Source organism: Aythya ferina (genome assembly GCF_964211825.1).
Source record: "Aythya ferina genome assembly, chromosome: 9".
Lineage (NCBI taxonomy): Eukaryota > Metazoa > Chordata > Aves > Anseriformes > Anatidae > Aythya > Aythya ferina.
The window spans coordinates 8,867,968-8,891,110 of record NC_140305.1 but is presented as its reverse complement, the minus strand read 5'-3'; the positions used below and the strand labels follow the sequence as shown (position 1 = coordinate 8,891,110).

The window sequence follows — 23,143 nt, the reverse complement described above, 5'->3', positions numbered from 1 at the left end:
ATTTCAAAATGGAATGCTTTCTCATGGGAAAGGGCCAGCAATGATATCATATGAGATTCTATCAGCAGACTGTAAAATGAGAAGCTGTGAGATGCCTTTTATTTTCTTATTCTTCAGTAAATTAAGTCTTACCATTCAATCTTTTAATTCCATTTTAATTCCTCAGTTTTTATACCCTGAAGGTTTGTTTCCAGATGACTCAAGTGTCATATATAGTTGGAATAAGTTGGCTTCATTAAACAGTGCAGTAACAGTGGATATTTTGATTACTGAAGAGGGCACAGAATACAGTGATGAAAGACAGTGATCTACTTAGCCTGGCAGAACACCAGCAGCACAATAGAGACTCCGAGAATCTATCTAGCAAAGAGGTCAATGTTACAATTAACATCCCCTCTTTAGCACACAGGGCAGGTAGTTTAGACAAGACCAAATAATAAATGTTGGGAAACTCGGAGTCAGATCTACATGCTTGGCTCTTTTAAATTGAGGATGATACACAATTCAGATTAAAACTTAATCACAGTAATAAAACACTTGCCTCAGTTGCCACAGAGTGTCTGCAGTGTTTTTATTCATCCCCTTCTTTGAGATGAAAGATATTTGCTGTTTCAGTCAACCTCAAAATAAACTACACTTCGAAGTTCTGCTAGATTCAGCTTTTTATCTCAGGAAAATCAAAGATCAAAACACGTCTTACAGCTGTAAGTCTGGTACTAAATACAGACTCACCTTTTAAGTGCATGCTCTTCCTTCTCCATTCATTCGAACGTACATGGAGGGAAAAGAGCCAAGAAAAAGGTCTTACTTTTATTTGTCACTACAGGCATTTCAGATAATATGCAACAAGGCATTTCCAATGTGAACAACAGTAACTATAAAGAGGAATACTTGACAAGCATGTTACATAACTGTATTTTTGAGAATTGGCTTTCACACAATCACAGAATGTTAGGGATTGGAAGGGACCTTGAAAGATCATCTAGTCCAATCCCCCTGCCAGAGCAGGAACACCTAGATCAGGTCACACAGGAATGTGTCCAGGTGGGTTTTGAGTGTCTCCAGAGAAGGAAACTCTACAACCCCCCTGGGCAGCCTGTTCCAGTGCTCTGTCACCCTCACCATGAAAAAGTTTCATCTCAAATTGCTTTGGAATTTAGTTTTGAGTTAGCAATTCCTGAGGTAGTTCTCAAGAAGAAAAAAATGTTAAAAGATGGTACCATATTTTCTAAATGATATAATGGGCATCCAGACTTTACTGTTTGGCATGTCAAATCACACTGCATAATAAATACCAGAACTCAAGGTATTCTAATAACATGATCTACTAATATTTTCTTAAGGATAGCAGACAAAACTTAGGGTTGTTTCCTACACCATCTGTGAAAACTTGTTTTAAGAGAAAGTAAATGTCTACATTTTATAAACATTAAGCAGAAGAAAAAGCATGTGCCAGACAGTGAGTAAACAGTTTAAAATACCAGTCTGGAAAGTGAGTGATTAGATAGGTACTTATGTGCATATAGCATTTACTTGAACTAGGTACATCAGAAAGTCCATTAGTTTTATACTCAGTACTTTGCACTGAATAGTTTATATTGAAATAATTGTTTCATAAGCTATGCAAAATTTCATTTTTTACAATCAACATTAAACCACATTATCTTTCCAATTAGTGAGATGATAAGGGCAAAGTGCTTCCCCTTCACCTTTAGTTCCTCTTTTTTCAAAATATGCGATCATGGAAGATGTTTTCTGCTTTGCTTAGCTTCCTAAATAAGATGTCAATTAGTAGTGACATATGAGAAAATTTTAGGGCCATTGTGGTCAGGTTTTCAGATTGTCTCTCTATGGGCATGTGGCTTTGGTGACATGTAGGAGCTCAGACTTGCTCTGCTGTCAACAGAGCCTTTAGAATTCCTGTGGCTCATGCTCACCTTAATATAACTTCAGGAGGTTTCTCTTCCTTTTACACATGCAACCAAGGTAGGGAATACAAGCTGAATTCCCGTTTCCTCACTGAAAGTCCTGTGATGAAGCAATAACTTGCTTAAGAGTTATTAGGAGCAGAGTAGTCTCTCTTTGGCTGCTTTCTGTCACTAGTATTCCTCTTACACTTAGTTGAGGTTCCAGAAAGAAGGGATTAAATTGTACAATGTTCAGTCCTTATTCTAGGACTGGTTGTATGTATTACTTTACAATTTCAGAATTACATGGCACTAAAATACAAATATCAGGAGATATGTTGTATTAAGGTCTCTGAAAGCTAGTTTTAAGCCATACATTTAAAACACATATAGAAGAAAGTTTATTTCATTTTCCAAGTTCGCTCATATTTGAAGCTTACATAAGATCAGTTTATGTATTAGAGAAATCCAACTTCCAATACAGATAATAGCTATAGAAAAGCTTCCTCACAGAGTACAAATTACTCCATGTACCAACCAGCACTGCTAACAACTGGTAGAGATGCTCTAGTCTCATAGGCATAAAAGCACTGGTCCAGAGCAAAGCAACCTGTTTTGTTGTTGTTGTTGTTGATTTTCCTTCACTGCCTGCCACCAGCTGTCAGAGTCTCGCAACTTACTCAGTGATACTGTGATCAAAGTGGAGCAGTGCTATACAAGCCAGGATTCAAACTGCAAGTTTTATGTGGAGGATAAGTCTACAACAGTATTCTTATGGAAAATAATAATAATTATTATTATTGTTTATTAAAAAAAAACACACACACAAAAAAAAAAAAAAAAAAAAAAAAACCACTGACTTCGTCAATTGGGATGCTGCTTTGCAATCTATCACCCGTTAATTTAACTCATGGGAGTATATTGATTCCTTCTTTTCCCACATACAGTGTACTTTACTTCTATTGTGCCTTAACTACTGTAGCTATTGCCAGCTCAGAGGCAGGGCATATTGATTTGGCAGACTGAAAGAAGTGTAATGTGAAAGACCTGCTAAAAAATTAATGGAGAATGGGAAACCCAAAGAGATGATCAAAATAAATAAGTAAAATAATAATAATAATAAAAAAAAAATCCAGCCCATAATAATATTGTAGAGTTTTATTTAAAAATTCGTGAAGAAGTTGTGGATTTCTTAGGGACAGATTTGCAATCTGAACAGCTCCACTTAGTGGTCAAGAATATGCTGACCCATTTCCTCAAATGCATAAATCCTTTTCAGTTCAGCAGTTCTTAGATTAAATAAAGCCAACACGTGGCAAATATCTGGATATTAAAATGTAAAGGCAGAGGGAGAACAGGCAGATAAGTGCTAATGCAAAGAGCCTATTACTGGGATAGAATAAATAATACTACAAGACATAACAATTTATATTACTGGATGAATTTGATTAATCTGTGTTTGCACTTAGCTTTTGTTCATTCTCAATAGCTCTTCCCCAAAATGAATAAACTGGCAGATTATACTGTAGGACAAAGCCAACTTGAAGTGCGTATCTGTTGATTCTCACAAAAGTAAATTTTGACTATAAAGCCTGCATATTCACAGCAGAAATATATTTTGGTCATTATATTACAAAGCAAAAATGCACTGTGTAACCCAGGTATTCAGTGAAGTAAGCACATCCTGAATACTGAATATCTGCATACTGAACTGCATACTTACAATCTGCAACAGGATGTTTTTAGCAGTGTATCCTTTGGTGGTGGTGGTGGAATAATAGAACAAACAAACAGTAACAACAGCAACAAGCACACAAAGAAATCATAAGGTTCTTATAGGCAATAGAAAAGAGTTAAGTTGACTGTGTAACTTATTTCCCCATATTACTTAATCAGCTTTTGCAGGTAGCTCTGCTATTGAATTTAAGGCAAAGACGTATCAAGACAGCAGCAGAATAATAGAAAAGCAATGCCCCAAAATATATGTATTATATAACAAGCATGCCTTAATAGTAGAAATTTCTGGATGAGAACTCATAATAGCAAACCAATTAAGATTCTAGATGAGTTTCTAAAGTACCAGTTAAAAGCACATTCAACAACGTCTTTTAAATTCCCATTCATCAGAGACAAAGCTATAAACCCCAGAGTGAGACAGGAGAAAGCTCGCCTTTGGCCTGCCTTCATGCAAAACTCACTAACCTTGTGCATAACTGCTTATAGTTCTTACAAAATTTTATTTTCATTGGCAAATGTTAATGATGTTAATGTACAACGGTGTTTTTTGTTTGTTTTGTTGTTGTTGTTGTGGTTTTTTTTGTTTGTTTTTTTTTTGGGGGGGGGAGGAGGGAACAACATTAAAATACATGTAACATTTTAGCTTTTACTGGAATTCCACTGCAACATTTCCAAATTAATAGCTTATTTTTCGCTTTCAGGCTTTCTTTCTTATAATAGCAGTACTCCGTAAATCCTTGCGAGAGGTGCTTCGAGCTCCCTGTTTGTATTCAGTACAGTGCTTTCTGCTCAGTACTATAAAAATGTGATCTTGTTTCTATCTAAATAGATTGGAACCGTTTAAATGTCTATTTTGTGTCACCAACAAAAAAGATGAAAGGCAAAATTTGTAATTTTAAAAAGCAGTCTTAGGATTATTTTGGAGATTGAAAGAAAAGTGTGGTATTTCTTTTTAAACACAAAATAATAACCATATATCCCCATTCAGATATCATCTGTGTTCTGTATTCTGAACCATTGTAAGGGGTGCCCTGCTTTGAAGCAGATTCACAAAGCGTGGGGCTGCTTTCAGAACAGGGCAGAGGGTTTGATCTGGGTGCTGTAACTGAGTGGATATTGCTAAAGCCTTTAAGCATGAGATCAAAGGGAGGTTCCCTGCATTTGTTGTCTCTTCAAGTGAAATGAGATAAAAATGCAGAGCCTCAGTTGTCTCTGCATGTTTACAAATTTTCACAATGATGACCTCCAATTAATCTATAGTGACATGCTTGCAAATAAGGAAACAATTCCAGTGTTAAGGTTTTTGCTATAAATGAATATAATAAGCCTTCTCCACTATATTCTTGATTATAGAGTGGCCTAAATAAAATGTTTTACTAACTGAAATCTACTACAGAAAATAGTTTTATTGAAAGGACACAGAATTTATCTGTGATGAAGAACAGTCTGCTAGTGAAGTCTTCCATGGTCTTAGAGACATTTACAGTCCTAAAAGGCCAGTAACTCCTGGAGTGACACTCCAGCAGATGTGCATTGATTCAGGCAGGATAATTTATATTATATAAAGATAGGTTGAAGAAACAACAATGCACATTCTTCTTTCAATATAAGTAATCTCTGTTGATAAAAATACAGTTGTAGAAGTGAATTAATGCATCCAAAATTTAATGGAAATCATCTATAGAATTTATCCATAATAAGGAAAAGTGAGGAGGAGAATTTAGCACCTTTTCAATTTCTGTGTGTATCTTTTATTCACTTTTGAGAAGTTAAGCTCTGTGCTGCACATTTAAAACATCTCCAGTTTTTGATGGAAATAAAAGCAGATCTCAAACTGATCTCACCAGCCCAGCTGTTTGCAATGACTACTACACTGTTCTTAACTAACCACCTTATTTTCAAGTTTTTAGCACAGAAATACTGTCAGCGGTCAGTCTCTATTTCATCCCAGCTGTACAGCTGAGTGCTCCTCTGAGGAGATGCACTAGCGCCATTACCATTTCCATTGGCATTCCACCCTTGGGCATGGGCACCATCACAACACTGCCAATAGTTCGACCTAGTTTAGGATTTGCTTTTGCAGAATATACTAGATAGGTTCTTCTGGTGTGCAACTATTTACATTTGAATTGGTTATTAAGACTGGAATTAAGCACAATTTGCATGAGAGTAGGTGAAAGAGCCTGAACCAGTTAGCTGACCGGTTTTTAGCAACATATTTTAGCAAAAACAAAACAAAGGGGGAATATACGGCAAAATCAAAAAACTCCAAAGGTATTGATTTTGTTTTGTTTTGATATCAATATTTAAGGCACTATATAATAGACTCAAGGCAGTAGGTGAAAAGATAAAATACTGAAAGTAAGAGTAAGGGGAAAGAAAAATAATTGAAAGCCAGATCGGAGGACAGTGTCACAGACACCTAAGAACGAGGAAGTTACCTAGAGGTTAAATTCCTCCATTGCTGTTTGCAAATACTTGAAAGGGAAAATTCTTTCAGAGAACACAAATTAGTTAAACTTAGTCAAACTCAAAGAGTTTACAACTATGCTGATCACAATGAAAGAAAAGATGGGATAGTGCTCCTGCTAGGTTCAAAGTATTTCTGCATTTTTAAATGAAAGTGTTAGTTAGTCCCTTCACCTTTTGTGTGTGTGCGTGTGTTTGTTTTACATTTCTCATTTAAGTCTAAAGCACGTTTACAGTGAAATATCATAATTGATGTAAACAAGTAATTTAGGATTTTTCTCCACAGAGAATTTATGATTTTGGATGGTTTATTTCTAGTAAAGATTTTTAAAAATCTGTTTTGCTAAACAGTTCTGTTTCCCTCCCAGCTCACGTTAGTATTTAGCAATAAACAGAAAAGTATTTGGAAGCTGGCACTAGGTAAGTGAGAGTGGAATAAAGGAAATAACACTGTGCGGTAGGGGATAGCAAGTTTTCCAAGAGGCCTTGCTTATCCAAAGTTTGTTCTGCCTCTACCTCCATCTAGCTTCTCCAAAAACATAAAGCTAGTTTGGAAGAGTATTTGCAATAATGTTGTATAGTTACAATTACCTCCATACTAGAAATTCCATTTTGTGAAGTCTGTGGGAGTAGCCAGTCTTAAATAAATGCACAAATTCCTGTATTCTCCTTATCAAAGCTGGTATAAATATAAAACATATTTTTGTTAAAAAAGGATTGAAAGTAGTATAAACTTGAAAAAGACGTATGCATTTGATGGAAGTAATGGAATTAATAACTGCTTTCTCAGCTCTGAAGGGATAGACCCAAAATATGCACTGAGTAGCACTGACAAGACGTGCAGAGCTGTTTGTGAGGCCAACTCAGTTGTCTGCTGAACGTAACTGGCTAAAATGTAAGGATCATTTAGGAAGTTAATCAGAGGTTTGCAAATATGAATGGCTGTTTGCTGCTGAACTGAAGCACTGGGGCACCTCTTGAAGTGTGGGTTGTCTGTGTATCTAGCCAAACAGGTCAATGAGGACAGCCCAGGACCGCAAGCTGTACAGGACATGTTCTCATGTGTGCATGTCTGGCCCTTATGTACAAAGCCATAAAAGATGTTTTGCAGATCAAGGAAGCCTCTTTCTAATTCCTGTATGCTTCTCAAACCAAAACACTGATTTCAATCAATTCCTAACCATTCCAATCTAAACCAGAAAATTCTTCTTCAGAAGATAAGAGCTTTCATGTCTAGAGAAACTTACTTCATAGACTATATTGCATCTATTTCCTGAAAACATATTCCCATGTAATGACTTGTAGTGATCACTGAGACTTCAAACTGGTTAATTCACTGTGATTTGATTAATATATTTCAGAGGTAGACTGACATGATAAAGTGATTATACCAGCTTAGTGATCCAGCAATCTTTGAAAGCTAAGCTTGCTCATCAGCAATTTTATCCCATTAAGATAGCTTTATAAATTAGATTTTTTAATAAAGTTCTTACTTTACATGATTACAATTTATGTATTTGCCAAACTAGTATATTTTATCTTTTTATTTTCATGGTTTCACCACAATAATTACATTCTGTTGCCAGCGTGGAATGCATGTAGGCAAGGGACAAATTGGCTTCCTATGTTAACAAGGTGAAGAAGGTGTCTGAAATGACAGCTAAACAAATTCCACTCTGCAATTATTTATTTCATTATTTTGTTGCCTGTGAAATGGCCAGGCATGAAATACTCCTACTGAGTGGCTGGGAAGTATTCCAGAGTTTTTAAATAATTCTATTGCCACCTTGTAGAATATTTGATTTTACATCAGGACTCTGTACAGATTCTTAAAGGCAGTCTGTTGGTATGTACTTGTGTCAGAGTACCTAAGCTGTCTCAAGAGACAGCTTAATTCTTGATAGAATTAAGAACCTAAAGGGTTTGTGTGCTTTTGAAATCTCAGTAAGCTGAGATTTTACCAAGCTGAGATTTTAAGTGCCTAAATTCCCCTAAAAATGCTGTATCTATGTGTTGAAATTTAAGGAAAAACATACAAGCGATACTTTGAGGACTTTAACAAACTGTTTAGAATTGATGTATCTTACGTTTTAGGATGTACCAGAAAAAATAAAGTCAGTTAGTAGTTTGTCAGCTGTGGAAATCTGCAGCTGGACACCTGCATTTTTCCTGGAAGCACTGGAGACCAGTTGCTGAACTCTTGAATTGTGGTGATTATGTAATCTTGTGTTTCCAGACAGCATTTTCTTCAGAAAAATGTTACTGCCATATTGGTCAGTCACTAGAGCAATCAAACTAGCTACATGTTACCACGCGTCCATGTATATGATGCCCCAGAATGTTTGTTGATGCCACAGTAGTGCTCTTGCTTTGGTTAAATGTGAGGATTGCTCACTGTCATGTAACAGTTGGGACATTCCAACTGATGCAGTTAAGGGTTGCAAAAAGAAATGCTCTGAGACAGTTGTCTGAAAAATGTGAAATATCAACCCCTGTAGTTTTTATCACACAAGTTCTCTCAAACTCAGGCACATCATTCATTTTGTTTTATATAAAATGTCTGACACATGGGGCTATGACGCATCACAGTCTAATGATCAGGTCAGGAAACTTGGCAAGCTGTTTTTCCTTGGAAGGGAGGACTGCATAATAGTATTCGTGATTGCTGTTTGTTCAATAAAGTTTTCAGTCTTCCAATTTATTTACTTTCAATTTTGGTTTCAGTTCATTTAACCTTCAGAAAACATTTGTGCTGTCTACTGCTTACAACAGGAAGACTCTAGCAGCCCCTTTACTGCATTTATCTCTTGCTGTGGAGCTGTGATGTCTGCAGTAATAAATGTATCCGCTTGAAATAAAAGTGATTAAGTTCTTGTTGAAATGTCTTCTGGAACAAAACATTAGCTTTTGATTTCAAAGGGCAGATATTGCAGCAGATAGCACTTAACCTGGCCAAGGACAGTGTTATGCTTAAACGTCACTTTTCTGCTTGCCTTTATGAAACAGCAAGGATATCTGCATTCAAGCACTTCAGTTTCTTAATACATCAAAACAAGGATCTCTGCAGAATTGAAAGTAGGATGACTGTATGTATCTATTGCCTTATTTTTAAAAACATTCCCCATCCTACCAATTTGCTGTGATTTATTTCTTTGAACTTTTAAATCTGAAAGATACAAGAAAGGAAAAAAAGAATTGGGCAGGAAGTGGTATTTACACACTAGACTTCTGTCTTCAGAGACACTGATTCAGCTAGCTACATTTTTGAACTAAAACAGAATTTGACAATCTCACAGTAATCTCTGGTTATCTAGCTCAGAAAATCATGTGAATTGGACACTGATACTCTCACCTTGAAAATACAGTGTAACTGTGAATGTTGCTTTTCAATACTGATGTAGATAAGCGAAACCATATAGGTCCTCATTTTGCAGAATACCTGGGGAAAAGCTTCAGACTAAATAAAACAGGAACCATGGAGAAGATTTGGGTTGTCTGCCCAAATCAAGAAGACAGACTACTTGAACTAAGTTCATGTGTATGTGTGTACAGAGCACAACAGAAATCCTGCTAGTACAGTGAAGGTCCTGATGCACTGAACAGGACTTTCTAAATACTAATACTTAATAATGGCAATTGAATCAAACCATTGATAATACAATATAATGTCTAAGTTCTATGTATTTCCTTAATTTGAAGCTAACAAGGATCCCCAGTAACTGCTAAAACATCCCAAGTACCTGCAATTTTGTGTTCTTAAATGTCAATAAAGACACTGGGAAACTAATTTTATGTATTAATAAATGTGAAAATACAGAACAAGTACTGAATTGTCTGATTTTTCTGTTTCATCCATGCCTTGTTCTTGAGAAATGTGTGTTAAAATGCCTCTATTTATCAAATATATTGTTCATGTATAACGTAAGTATCACCATTGTTTCACACTTTCATTAATTTTAATGATATATAAATTGCAATAGCTTTTTTTTCCCATGAGTGAAATTTGGAAACAATGCAATTTTAAGAGTATGGGATATGACATTAGTCACCAGACAGTAAGTGCTAAGTAATCTTTTCTCTTGCATTCTGTCTTTCAGATTTGTGATAAAGAATGGCATTACTATGTTGTCAATGTTGAGTTTCCCGTTGTTACGTTATATATGGATGGAACAACATATGAGCCTTATCTTGTGACCAACGATTGGCCCATCCACCCTTCACACATAGCCATGCAGCTGACAATTGGTGCTTGTTGGCAAGGTAACGTGTCAGCAGATAGCAGATAGTATAATTTTGAATTAAGAACAATGAGCTTAGTTTGTCTCACTGCTTGTATAGTAAATCAGTTACTAAAAGGTTTGTGGTATGAAAACAGAAGTAAATTCAGAGTTAATAACTAATCAAGTCCAAGGATAAAATGGATAGGACATTAGCAGGCTTTGCATTTCCATCTTCTAAAGAAGTATTGAATCCATTTTGTATATTTAATGTGAAAGACTATTTTCTTTATCTTTCTCTTCACTATTTTTAATTACTTCCCTTGGTCTTCAACTTTAAGCAAACTATCTAAATATTACTCTAAAGAACTTAATCTCCTCCTACAACTCCACCTATCTCCTCCTTTCAAGTAAAGCCAGAAGTCACATCCCCAAAGCCATACTTGTATGGGCCTTAACTTAAGTATTAATTTTCCCTGTTTTCTGCGTTTGTAATACCTCTCTTCTCATTCTTTTGTCTTGTCTTTATCTGACTGGCAGCTGTTTTTTTTGTTTGTTTGTTTGTATGTTTGTTTTGTGTTCTCTGCTTTATACATGAAGCAGTCCTCTTTCTGCTCATCTGCTCACATGGAGTTCTCTTCCTTACCCTTCCATGTTGATCTCTGTTTATGCTGTCTTGTTTTCACTTAAGACAACAGCAAATTATGAAGTGAAGCAAGCTACAATTAGGAAAAAATGCTTTCGTATAGATTTCTTCCCCACTCTTTAATGTTGGTTCTCATTCTCTCATCTTGTTACCTTGATTGCTAGTTTGATCTCTGCTCACTTACAATGTTTTATTAGCAAAATTTGGAGATTTTATCTATGACAGAGCTATTCAGTGTAAATAATATTAGAAGCAAGTTCAGCTGTTGGATTATGAAAACCCTGGGGGTAAAGATCCAGTCTTTACTTCAATGACAATGTGCAGAATAAAGCTACACTAGTCCTAAAACCAAGATTTGATAAATATTGATCACTCAGATAAGTATTATGATAGCTAGCTAATCAGCATGACACCAATCCTATACATTTGTACAAATATACACTGATCCACTGATCTTGCCTAACTGGTATTTGCAGGCTTCCATCTCTGAAGGATGAACTTTGTCTATTGGAATGTTCCATTAATGTTGAATATGTAACAGAATACATTTTATTCCAAGGTGCTAAGGCAGTTTTACTCCATTTTTGAGCTAGAAATACGGGGTGAAACACCTACCAAACAGTTCACAAAACAGAACTTGGTTTTAGACAACAGTTAACTGGGACAAATAGTTGACAGACACCAACACAATTTACATGAAGTTTCTTTTTGGCTGAAAAATCTGAGAACAGGACTTTAAAGAAGATAGAATAGAACTTTCCTGGGATCTGTCAGGAACTGGCTAAAGTCTAATGCAACCTAGAAAGTCACTGACTTAACTAAAAGCAGCCCTGGTGGCTAGATTCCAGCTTTAATGACACAGCGGGCAAGAGGAAAGCGGTACAAAAATCTTTTTGCATTTTGTTTTGACATTATCAATATGAATTTTTCTCTCCTTAAAATTAGGTATTCTAAATGTTATTCTCACCAAATCTTCCTTTTTCATAATTTAAAAGACTTTGCTTTTTTCTTCTTTTTTTTTTTTTTTTTTTTTTTTTTGAGTTAATTTACAGGGGAAGATCTAGGCAGAGCTACCACACTAATTTAGGGTTCTGTTACAATGTCTAGCAAAAATCTCCCTGTTTTTAATTTTGTGTAGTTCATGCTTGATACTGTTCTACGTTTGTGGGGGTAGTTAATTTGGGGGTGGGAGTTAAAGGGTTATCTTTAGGCTAAATGGTGTGGCTTCTGTCCATTTAATACATAGTATGTGTGACCCAAGCTGGAGACTTCTGAGCTGTAATTTCAGTGATACTAGGATGGGAAAAAAAATAATACTGCTACAGAGCTAAGCAAACTGGGCTCTTAGTGAACTGAGTGTGGGGACGAGTGCTGTGGACTGCTGGTACACCTGTTACTTAGGTTAGGCCTTTTTGTATCCTGATAGATCTTAACAGCTTCTGCTGCAGATACCAAAGGCTGAGGATTTGACTTAATTTTATCTTCTTTAAAAGGACTTTCTTGTTCAGATCAGTGGTCTCACAGATGATTGTCAAGGGTGCAACTTTGAAGTAGATGGGGTTTTTTAGGTCCAAAGTGCTGTTCTGTTTCTAATGGTAAAATAAAACTTGAGGTAAAATTACTCTCTTCTCAAGGGTATTTAAAGGACAAAATTGACTTCTTTTAAGTGTGCTTCCAAGAATAAAAGAGACACGGAAGGGAACATGAGGGAAGTGTGCGACCCTGGCAGTGACTCTGAACCCAGCCCTGCTTCTCATAACTACCTCCCTGAAGGGATATTGAAGCAGACATGGTCAATCTGGATCACAGAAACCTCCTCAAGGCTCACCTTCTGCTCTTGTTTCAGGGCGCCTCAGAAGGGCAGAGTATGGCACTTCAGCAAATGCACTCAAAGAGAGCTTTCAAAATAAACAGTTGGCACCTGTATTTCTTCACTTAGCCATATTTAAATAACAATGAATTAAGAGAATCCTTAAACAGACAGACAAATAAACCACTGAAATGTCAAAACATACCAAGGCCAACATAAAAATTAGTATCCAATTTTAACAGCTTAAAAAATCATACAACCAAACTTGATGCATGTGAAATTGCTGGCCTTTCTGAACAGATTCTATATGCATTATATGCTGTGGTGTCTGGAGGAAGACAAAAAATATATTAGCAGTTGTAGCAATAGTACAGCAGTTACTATTGTACAATGTTGTATGAAAAGTATAGCAAAATACATGAGATTTCTATCTTCTTTTTTTTTTTTTTTTTTTTTAATGTAATTAGAGTTGTGTGAGGGTTTGGACGGGTGTTGTTGTTATGTTAAAATAGGAATTTAGTTCTGCTGCCCATACTATGCTACTGCACCAAGGTCTGTGGCTGATGAGTCCTTCCGGGCTGCTGAGACTAGGGTGTCATGTATGGCCTGTGATGACTGGGACAACTGTGACGTTGTGACACACGTATTGGATGTACATATTAGAGACAATACGTTTGATTAATTAATTGTTAATCTGGCCATCAGAATGTACTTTCCATGACAGAGAAGCCCTGTCCACATAAAACTCTTCTACTGTAGCAATAAAAAATAATGCTTTGCCCATAAATCAGGTCTTCTAGCTCTAGATTCTTGACAACTTTCCAAACAGTGAAGAGGTAACAGTTCTGGAGCAAGGAATTATAGTTATTCTTACTATACAAGAATGAAATGCTGCATCAAGTGGGTAGGAGAATTTTCCTCAGGTCACCCAAAACAAATCCACATCAGATCAAGAACAGAATCAGACTTGGTCACTGACCACCAAATTGTTCTTATTCACCCTTTTAGCATTTGCAATTCTGTTTCATTCTTCTAAGCAATGCGAACAAACAGTTTAAGGTTAGCTTTTCCTCAAACTGCACTTTCCAGGATCTTACTCTAGTAACTTCGCCTCTAAGTTCATTATTTTTGATTCAGTTTATCTGAGAACATAGTAAATGAACCCTTTTAGAGAGTAAGAAAACTCCACTAAACCAAGGTTTATATGGTCTCACTCTGATCCTTTTGTTACTAATCATTCAGCGGCAAAGGCAGTCAGAAAAAGGCAGCAAATTACATGATTTGGTAGTCTAATCTTTTTTTGTACCACCTACTGCAAACAGATTTCTTCTAAGATTCTTTGAAAAGATAAGGTCTTAAGTTCATACCTTTTCCCTCCCACAGTGTGTTTTTTTTGTTTTGTTTTGTTTTGTTTGTTTGTTTGTTTGTTTTTAAATGTAGCATTCCCAAAATCCTGTCAGGAAAGCTGTGACACAAGTTAGTGACTTGTCAGAAGGTTATACTGTAGCTTACCGTGACTGTAAGTCATGTTAAGTCATTATTTCTAATAATGCCAGCCATTGTGGAGTGCTGGAGGGCTTCACACTGCAATTAATTTACGCCAGCCACAATGTGCAGGGGAAGATCTTTAGAAGAAGCCTGTTAACAGGGAAACTCTGTTATCATGAATGTAGCAGAAAGCTATTGCATCTTCTGGTTTCTAAGCAATTTCTGGTTTGTTTTTTGTTTGTTTGTTTTTGTTTTGTATTCTCATTTTCCTCTTTCCTTAATCTATGCTGGAAACCAAATTTTTATTAAATACTCCTGTGGAATAACCTTATCTTCTAAACACTCTGTTGACATACCAATCACGAAGTTGCAGTCAGAGAACCTACTTACTATTAAAGACGAGAGGTGTGGTAAGAATTCGAAGTTGGAGAGGGATCAGAACACTGAGGGCCACGCTGTGGGCACTGCAGCAGCAGTCTGTGTCACTCAGTGTTGCACGTCCCCCAGAATTAAGATGTTCTGCAGATAGAGATTACTCCCTACTGCATAGCATAATCCCGGTGGATGCTGCCTTGGGGGTTGGCGTAGGCTGCACGAAACCAGGGCATCACTGGAATGAGACAAGCAGACAAATTAATGCAAGACCATCTAGGTAGATTTCAACATAATGTGACTGAATGTCTGTATACTACTGCTTGTTAGTACAGCAATATTCTTTCTCTCTATTGCTCTTCTTCTCATCAAAAACTTCACTGGGACTTTGGCTATTGCAGAACTACAAACATATGTGAAAGGTTATTTTAGAAGGGTGGATTGCTTTTCTTATCTTCAGAGAAATTATCTTAAATAGCACAAGTTAAACAAAGCTTTTGATCTATAGACATATTGGATATAGAAAATTAGCATATGCATACTTAAGAGCAGGTAGCCTTTAGCATTCTCTGTACTTGTCCTATTTCACATAATGCTTTAAAGCCTAAAGCTGTCTGTTTAAGGTCATCAGGTTATGATGTCTACCAAGAGCAGAGGCAGACAAATAGGGCCAGGTTTGATCAATAATCTTCTGGGTAATTTCTAGCTGAATTTTATTAAAAAGCAAAAGAAACAAACCAAAAAACCTACAATATGTGTGTGTGTGTGTTTGTACTAAGAAGCTCAGGGAGTATAAAAACTTGAGTCTGTAACTATGTCTTGCCTGAAATCTATGTTAGGTTTCTCCTGTTTAACAGCAAATCTGCTTGACAGAGAGTTAAATCCAGCTCCCTAAACTGTTGTTAATAAGGAGATGGGATAAATTCTGGGACTTGGACCTGAGGCATTCAGAGCCAGACTGTCTTGCAGCAGCTCCCTGATTCACTTCAGTCTTTCTGTTGGGACCCTGAATAATCAATCATTCCTTAATTATCTGGCTCAGTATAACCAGAGTCTATAATATCTTAGAAGAATCACATTGCAGTTGGAAATTCTCTTGATTCATCGTTTCCAGTGAAAACCTCATGTGCTTAGACTGCCTTGGTAATTACTTGCTCATTATTAAGGTAGGGCAGAAAGGCCTAAAAGAAGATCTGTGAGCTTAATAAAGTGACTCATTTTTGATTGAAAGGCATGACTGTGTATTGGAGATTGTTATGTGAATGAAAACAGCCCTTTTCATCTCCAGTGGCAAAGCAACATCACTGTGAAATTCAATGGTAATCAAATTCAGTCCCACTTTTTATCAACACAAAATTAAATTAAAAAAAAAAAAAAAAAAAGATTAATGAAAATAACCTGTACTTCATTAATGATTGTACCTTAATGCTGAAATCTGAAGCCTGGAACCCTGGGAGTTCTTCAAGTTCTTCAGTTTCTCCTGAACTCTCCAGTGTCATATATAATAGAACATCCTTGTGGCTGGGATCAGAAGGTGTTTGCTAGATGACAGGAACCCCCAGAATTATGACTTACTGAGAGATTTTAAGGACAAGGTGAAGTGTATGTTGGAAGCATTTGTTTTGCTCCATGTGTAAGGGCATCATCCCAACTGATCAGCACACAGGTAGGACAGGCATCTACAACATATTCATCTGAAATTTAGTGGGTTATTTCTACATTTGGTCTATTTATGTTTGAAATTTCAAGCACCAGTTGTACCTGTGCTTGTGACTGTTAAGGAATATGCAAAATACAGTAACACTGTGAAGTCTTGCTTTCATTGGCAGCTTGATCACTCCCCACTGAGGGCTACCGTGTAGGCACAGCCTTTTCTGCTGCATGTGTCCTCCTCTGACTTGTATGTCCTGTTCCAGCCTGTTCTAAGCCCAGTGCCTGGTTTATGTCTAAGCTGTCTCTTTCTTGGAACCATAACCCAATCGGCTTCTATAATGGTTTTGTCTAGTGGGGAGACCAGAAGACCCTTCTCTACTTCTCTGACCTTCTTCTACTGTGTGTCCTGGTGTCATTGTGTGCTCTCCCTGGTCACCCCCACAGTCACACTTAGCAGAAAAGGAAACTAACTCAGACTCTGTCAGGGTGACCCCAAGCAAAGTTCTGGTGGGATGGATTCCTCTGCCCCAGTGCCAGAGCTGCCCTGCTTTCCCTGCATTAATTTAATTAAAGGCGGAAGAGATTTCATCCAGCACAGAACAAGAAGAATCCCATTCTAGAAGATAGCTATTATTTTAGCAACTGAGAAATGTGATGCAAACCACTTTGACAGTGACTAAGCAGTGAGCAGCATTATAGTGAATAATTATATACATTGACAGTTCCTCTGGATGCCTCCCACAGTCTGTTGACACCATCTTCCCATTACGAGGACTGAATTAACGCCAAAAAGCCAACATTCATCCATCTGGATCTGCCAAACTTTGGGAGTGCTCGGTCAGGTGAAAAAGTAATGCACAGTTTTATCACTCAGATTTGAATAACACTGTGGCCTGTGTTTCATCACAGCTGTAATGGTGATTGAAGGAAGGGGAAAAAACAGCAGCTGAGATTTGTAATTCAGTGGCTATAATGAGAATAAGTAATGTTGCTCTAAAAGGTTATTTTAGCCTTTCATGTGTTGCAGACATCAACCTAACCCCCAGCTGACTGTAAGGAAGGTTACGTTTTCCTTTATCTTTCGCATTATTCACTTAAGTAAGTCTTAACTTACTTAAGTTATCCCCCCAAGAATTAATACTCACAGCATATTAATCCATAATAATCAATAAACATAGAGCTGAGTGAAACACAACATGTAATGGAGTTGAGGAGTAAAGTTTTATATTCTCTTATGATGAAGGTCTTGATACTACTGTAACATCTTTATGGTGTTTTTGTTTGATTGAGCTGTATGGGACTGATAAGAAATGACAAAAAGACTCTGAGAGCAAAAAAATCCCATAAAACTTGCTGAGACAATCTAGGTTAACAGGATGGGCTGACCTCTGGGTAGAAACTTGTAGATGCTGTGTTGCAAAACACTGTAGCTTTTACTGCACCAGAACGTTAGGAAAGAGAAACAAATTTAGGACACTTGGATTACCTCAGGATCACCATTACCAGAGCACCACTTTGTTCTCTGAGCGCAGCTCAGCCTTCCTCCTGCCCAGTGAGGGCAGTGCATCTGCGCTGCCTGTCAGCTGCCTGTGGAGCCGCATAGGCATGAAGTGTATCATGCTCAGGATCAAGGGATGATACTTGAAAACATCAGTATTTAGAAGGATTTGGATAATATTCTGTAAAAAAAGTTGCTACTTCTAGCACTAGCTGTAAGTACGCTGTCCTTTAATGTGCTACAGAATTATCATTCTCATACCAGATTAAACATCCTTACACACTTGTAATTTTGGGAAATAAGAATTTTAGAGGGGCTAGGACTTGGAGATTTGCCATCCTGGGCTAAATTTGAACATACTGAGAAGCTGAGGCCACATACATGAAGAATATTAGGCTGCTGAAGCAGAATGAAAAATGGCATGCAAACTTGGTAATGTAGGAGAACCAAGCATGAATAAAACACTGATACAGACAGAAGTAAAACAGTCAGTTGCTGAGGATTTTCAATTTATTCTAACATTTTTTTTGTTCCTCAATCTTTTTTGAGAATGGAGAACTATTGTCCCCATAATCCCTTTTATCAAAGCTGGTGTACAGGAATGAAGCAGATTGGCTTTAGGCTATCTCTTCAGTTTTACTGACAGTTTCGTTTTTTTGCTTCCCACTTTTATGGCATCAGACTTTGTCCATTTACAATCCAGTAATTACTGGCTATTGAAATACATCAACAAGCTAACATACCCATTGATCTGAGAAGATTCTGAAATGCTGAGGCAGAAGTATATGCAATTGTCTACACACTACAATTGCAAGCACTGTGATAAGAATCAGATATGACTTCTGTTCACCTTAGAGGATAAAATTGGCAGGTATATCATTTTGTCTTTAACTCTGGCAAAAGGTGCTTATGGAACACTTATTTGGCAGTCTATTCTTTCTAATAAAGTGTCAGATAGTAAGTGTGCATATAAAATTGCTCTTGTTTATTCATGTGGAGAAAGCTAGTATTCATGCTGTCCTGAATTAGCAGGGATGTCCTATGTAAGACAGACATAACATTCATAAGACCTCTAGGGCTGTAATTTGTACTTCAGATAATATCAGGAGTTCCAGGGACAGCAATAAGGATGATCAGAGTCTACAGTCTTAGGTAGAAAGACATAAAGGTTTTGGTTAGCCCGGCAAAGGAAAAGGGTAATATTTTGACAGCTCACATTCCTTATTAGGAATAAACTTTCAACTCTATAAAGAGCTGTGATCAATGGAGAGGATTGCTTGAGGAGCCTCTGTCTTCAGAAGAGGTTAGAATATCTACGGCAACTTTCAAAAATGGGTAACTACAGCTGCTCTTGTCTTGGGTCTAGGGGACAGCCTGTATCATAATCCCCCAGTGTGCCTTCAGACCCTGCTATCAGTTGTTACGGTGCAGTTGTTCCATCCTGAATCACCCTGCTGTAACTGTGGGCATAGTTTTGTAGATTTTCTTGACTGACACAAGACAGTAGCTACTCTCAGCTATTTTTCTACTGAAGATAGTCACTTACAGAGCTGCTGTGTTTGTGCATCCACATCAGTGTGTCAGCTTGGACCAGGACTGCACTTCTAACAATCTCCTGGTCATCCCCACTCTGCTGCTGTTGTCCACACTGCGGACCAGTGTCAGAGCACATGAACTGAATTCCTTCTAGATGAAGCTAAACTGGCTTTGTGCTCCAGCCATGCATCTATTACGTTTGAATGGCAAGTAAATGTTTTGTTGATGGCACCTGAGAAGAGTTAGTCTACAGTAAAGAAACAACTTCCAAAAATTCCAAACCTGAACTTTTGGGTAGACCTGTGCAGTGCCAGGAGTTGGACTTGATGATCCTTATGGGTCCCTTCCAATTTGGGCTATTCTATGACTCTATGAAATTTCTATACATGGCTGTAAGTACCAATCATGCTGCTCTATAGGCTCACTTCAGCTGTTTTACACTGCTTGCTACTGTCAAGCGTAGCCACAGCACCTAATTCTTTGTTCTAGCTTCTTGTATATACCTTCATACGTTTTAATGAGCTAGTTTCATGTTTAAATACATTAGCTTATCTGAGACTGATTCTCATTTTGTGTCTCGTCAGAACTATTAAGATCTGCTGGCAGACTTACTGCAGGTTTCTGAATTTCAAAGCTCCAAGATTAGTGTTGGTGTTTTAGCCTTGGAATTTTCTGTCTTCAGAATTCTGTTAGGTAGATGAGAATACGAAGCTTCAAAGCACAATGTGATTCCCTTCTTCTGTAAGGTCTCATCTGTTTTTGTCTCCTTCTCAGGGAGAGGGTGGCTTTTTTTTTTTCTTCCTTTTATAAAAAACAAACAAAAAAAAAAAAACAAGAAACAAAAAACAAAAACAAACAAACAAACAAAAACGATTTGTCTTACCTTTTTCAGTTCAGAAAAATTGCTGTTGTATTAGTAGCAATATATACTTTTAAAGTCAATGCAAATACATAAATATAACAACATCTAATGTCCCTGTAGTACACTACCTATTTACCAAATAATTGTCTTGGGTAAGTATCAGAAAGGCCTAAATTACAGTATGAACATATCCTGCACTTCAGCTGTTGCAGACATGAACGCTTCTATGAAAGTTCTACAAAATTCTGCCCCGAGAAAGTTTTTTTTGTATAATTAATGGACGAATGAAAAAGTAGAAAAGAATAATCTCTCTTTGAGGATCTTTCTTTGGGGTAAAAAGAGAGGCAGTTTGTGCTGCAATGTTAACATAAAAGGACAGAAGCCTAGACATCTACTTTTCTCTCAGTACACCAGTGCAGATTTTCCTTACTCTATAACATAACTTGAGCCTTCGTCATTGTGCTTATAATATACAGACTAAAAGAGATGGTTTTCAGGCTTTTAGGTAGCAACATCAACCTAAAGTGAACTTGACATTTTATCCCCTACTCCTAACCCCATTCCACACACATTCCCAAGTTAAAGTTCAAGGTTGAGCTGTTTTGCATGGTATCCACATGCATAGGTTATTTGACACTAAAGCTACAAACACTGTAGAGATGAGTTATCTACCAATTATAGCATCTTATCAGCTACTAATCCCATTAGTCTGCCTGGCTTCACTGTTGCGTGGCTTTCTTGGTCCTCTCACGCAAGGCAGGCAGTAATTCACACGTACTGATTCAGCTAGCACTTGCAGGAAAGACAAGCTCTAAAAAATTCTCCTAGAGGAGGATGAGTAAATCACTAAATATCCCAAGAGTAATTTAGATGTTATGATCACTGGTGCAGGCAGTATATAATCACATTTTATTGACAACTCCTAAAGATCAATCTTCCTTTGAATCTGCATAGGGTGAGGCTGAATAGAATACAGCTATAGGGACTAATGCAATATACACTGATGGGACCTGATCTAGCACCTAGTAAGCTGGTTTGGGTAAGGTACTATACGCCTTTTAGCATCAAGGTATGTCTTTGTGTGGAGTCACTGCTATGAATTTATACCATATCCTTAGAGACAATAGTTTGCAGAGAGTCTGACAGTTTGCTTACATGACTCTTAGCACATCTAAGTGTCAGGTAGTATGTTTTTGGAGGAGAAATTAAAAAGCTGTGTAAGAAATTTTGCAGTAGAAAACTTGGAAGTGCAGTTTCTGCATAAACATTAGACCTTAAACTTTTTTTTTTTTTTAATCATGTTTGATCACTCCAATAATCTCATCAATTCATTTTTGTAAATGCTTCCTTGGACACAGATTTGGGAATTCATCTTTCATCTCAGAGTATTTTATCACAACTTTGTAAATACATGAATACAATACTGGGAAAATACTGATGATCATCTTAAAGGCAGGCTGCTACTAGCTACTATCCAACAACCCACAAAGTGATTCTACTTACTACAATAAATGGAATTTCAAAAGTACTTGGCTAAAATGGGTTTCAACTCTTTAAACATACATTAAAACAAAGTGAATTATTAGGTGCATGTTTTGTGTATTGGTATCAATAATCATTTTATATTCTCTTTCTTGCAGGAGGTGAAGTCACCAAGCCCAGGTTTGCTCAGTATTTCCATGGCAGCCTAGCCAGTCTAACTATCCGCCCAGGCAAAATTGAGAGCCAGAAAGTGATTTCCTGTTTGCAGGCCTGCAAGGAAGGTCTGGATATTAATTCACTTGAGAGTCTTGGCCAAGGAATAAAGGTAAGGGATGAACTGACATCATCTTTGATAAAAATGTAGAGCTGATTTATGAAGTGGAGAGCCCAAGGTAGAGTACACACAGTACAAATGTGCTCCCAAAAGCAATGTAATTTCCCATAAAGTCATGCAAAGAAAAAGGGGAATGGTAGAAGAGCTGTGACATTGCAAAGAAAAATGTTTCTGATATTGCAAAGGTAGACTCTCAGAACGTAGGCTGCTGCTGATATTTCACAGTCTGTAAGAATTGCCAGATCATGTTCTCATGCTCATTTTGGTAGTTTTACAGAAACAGACATTGTTTCAAAGAATTACTGAATTTTGAATTGCTTTAAAGCAATGGAAAATGTGAGTAGAGTATCTTTCATCTAGAGGCAGCTCAGAAAGAAGTCCCAATGCAGAAGGACTGAAAAATTCTGAGTGTATTCCAAGAGGAAAACAATGTTTTGAGACATGAAAACTGGACAACAAAAAGTCAAGAACTTCAAATTTTACATTTGCTTACAAATATTATCCATCCACGTTATGTATGTGACTATCTTTATTGTAACACTTTTTCTAAGACTGGAGAACAACATGTAGAGGGAAATGCCGTTTCAGTAGACACAGTGGGTGACCAGATTGCTTTGCATTCATAAAGACAACTTCTGTTCTTTTGGATACACTTGCAGAATCTTCAGTATAACTTCTAGAATGCTTACATGAAGTGCATTTTAACTTGTTCTGCACTGATACTTTTATTAGATGACAGGTATTCTTCTGCCCTAAGTGTAAACACACAGTTAAGCTATTTCCTAGTACACAAATTACAATACCATCTTCCAAATGAGTTGATCTTCAGATTCAAATAAGTGGGAAGATACTTTGTATGCAGACTATGTAGTCTGCGAAACAACACAGGATATTTGGTGTTACGTTTTTCAGGGGAGAGGAGGTTGGTGCTACAGCACTTGAGCTAGATTATGCAGTGGAAGGGCCACGTACTACATTTTATTAGCTGAACCTTTTCATTGTACCATTTAGGAGACTGACCTGACACACACTCGATACCTGTCTAGGTGATAAATTACTGTGGTATAGTATAACTGGTGTTTCTGAAAACAAGGGTAAAAATGTAAACTGAAAGTGAAAAGTTATGGGGCTT

The 23,143-nt window shown here is 37.1% G+C and overlaps 1 protein-coding gene across 5 annotated transcripts in view; it reads left to right on the top strand.

Annotated features, from left to right (window-relative positions):
* CLSTN2 (calsyntenin 2) overlaps positions 1 to 23,143 on the top strand; it is a 364,533-nt gene that overhangs the window by 317,562 nt on the left and 23,828 nt on the right. For all 5 annotated transcript variants that reach the window (XM_084528721.1, XM_084528724.1, XM_084528725.1 and 2 more), the window contains 2 exons: positions 10,211 to 10,373; positions 21,836 to 22,002. In XM_084528721.1, coding sequence (XP_084384847.1) covers positions 10,211 to 10,373; positions 21,836 to 22,002 — 330 coding nt within the window. The remainder of the gene's footprint in view (positions 1 to 10,210; positions 10,374 to 21,835; positions 22,003 to 23,143) is intronic.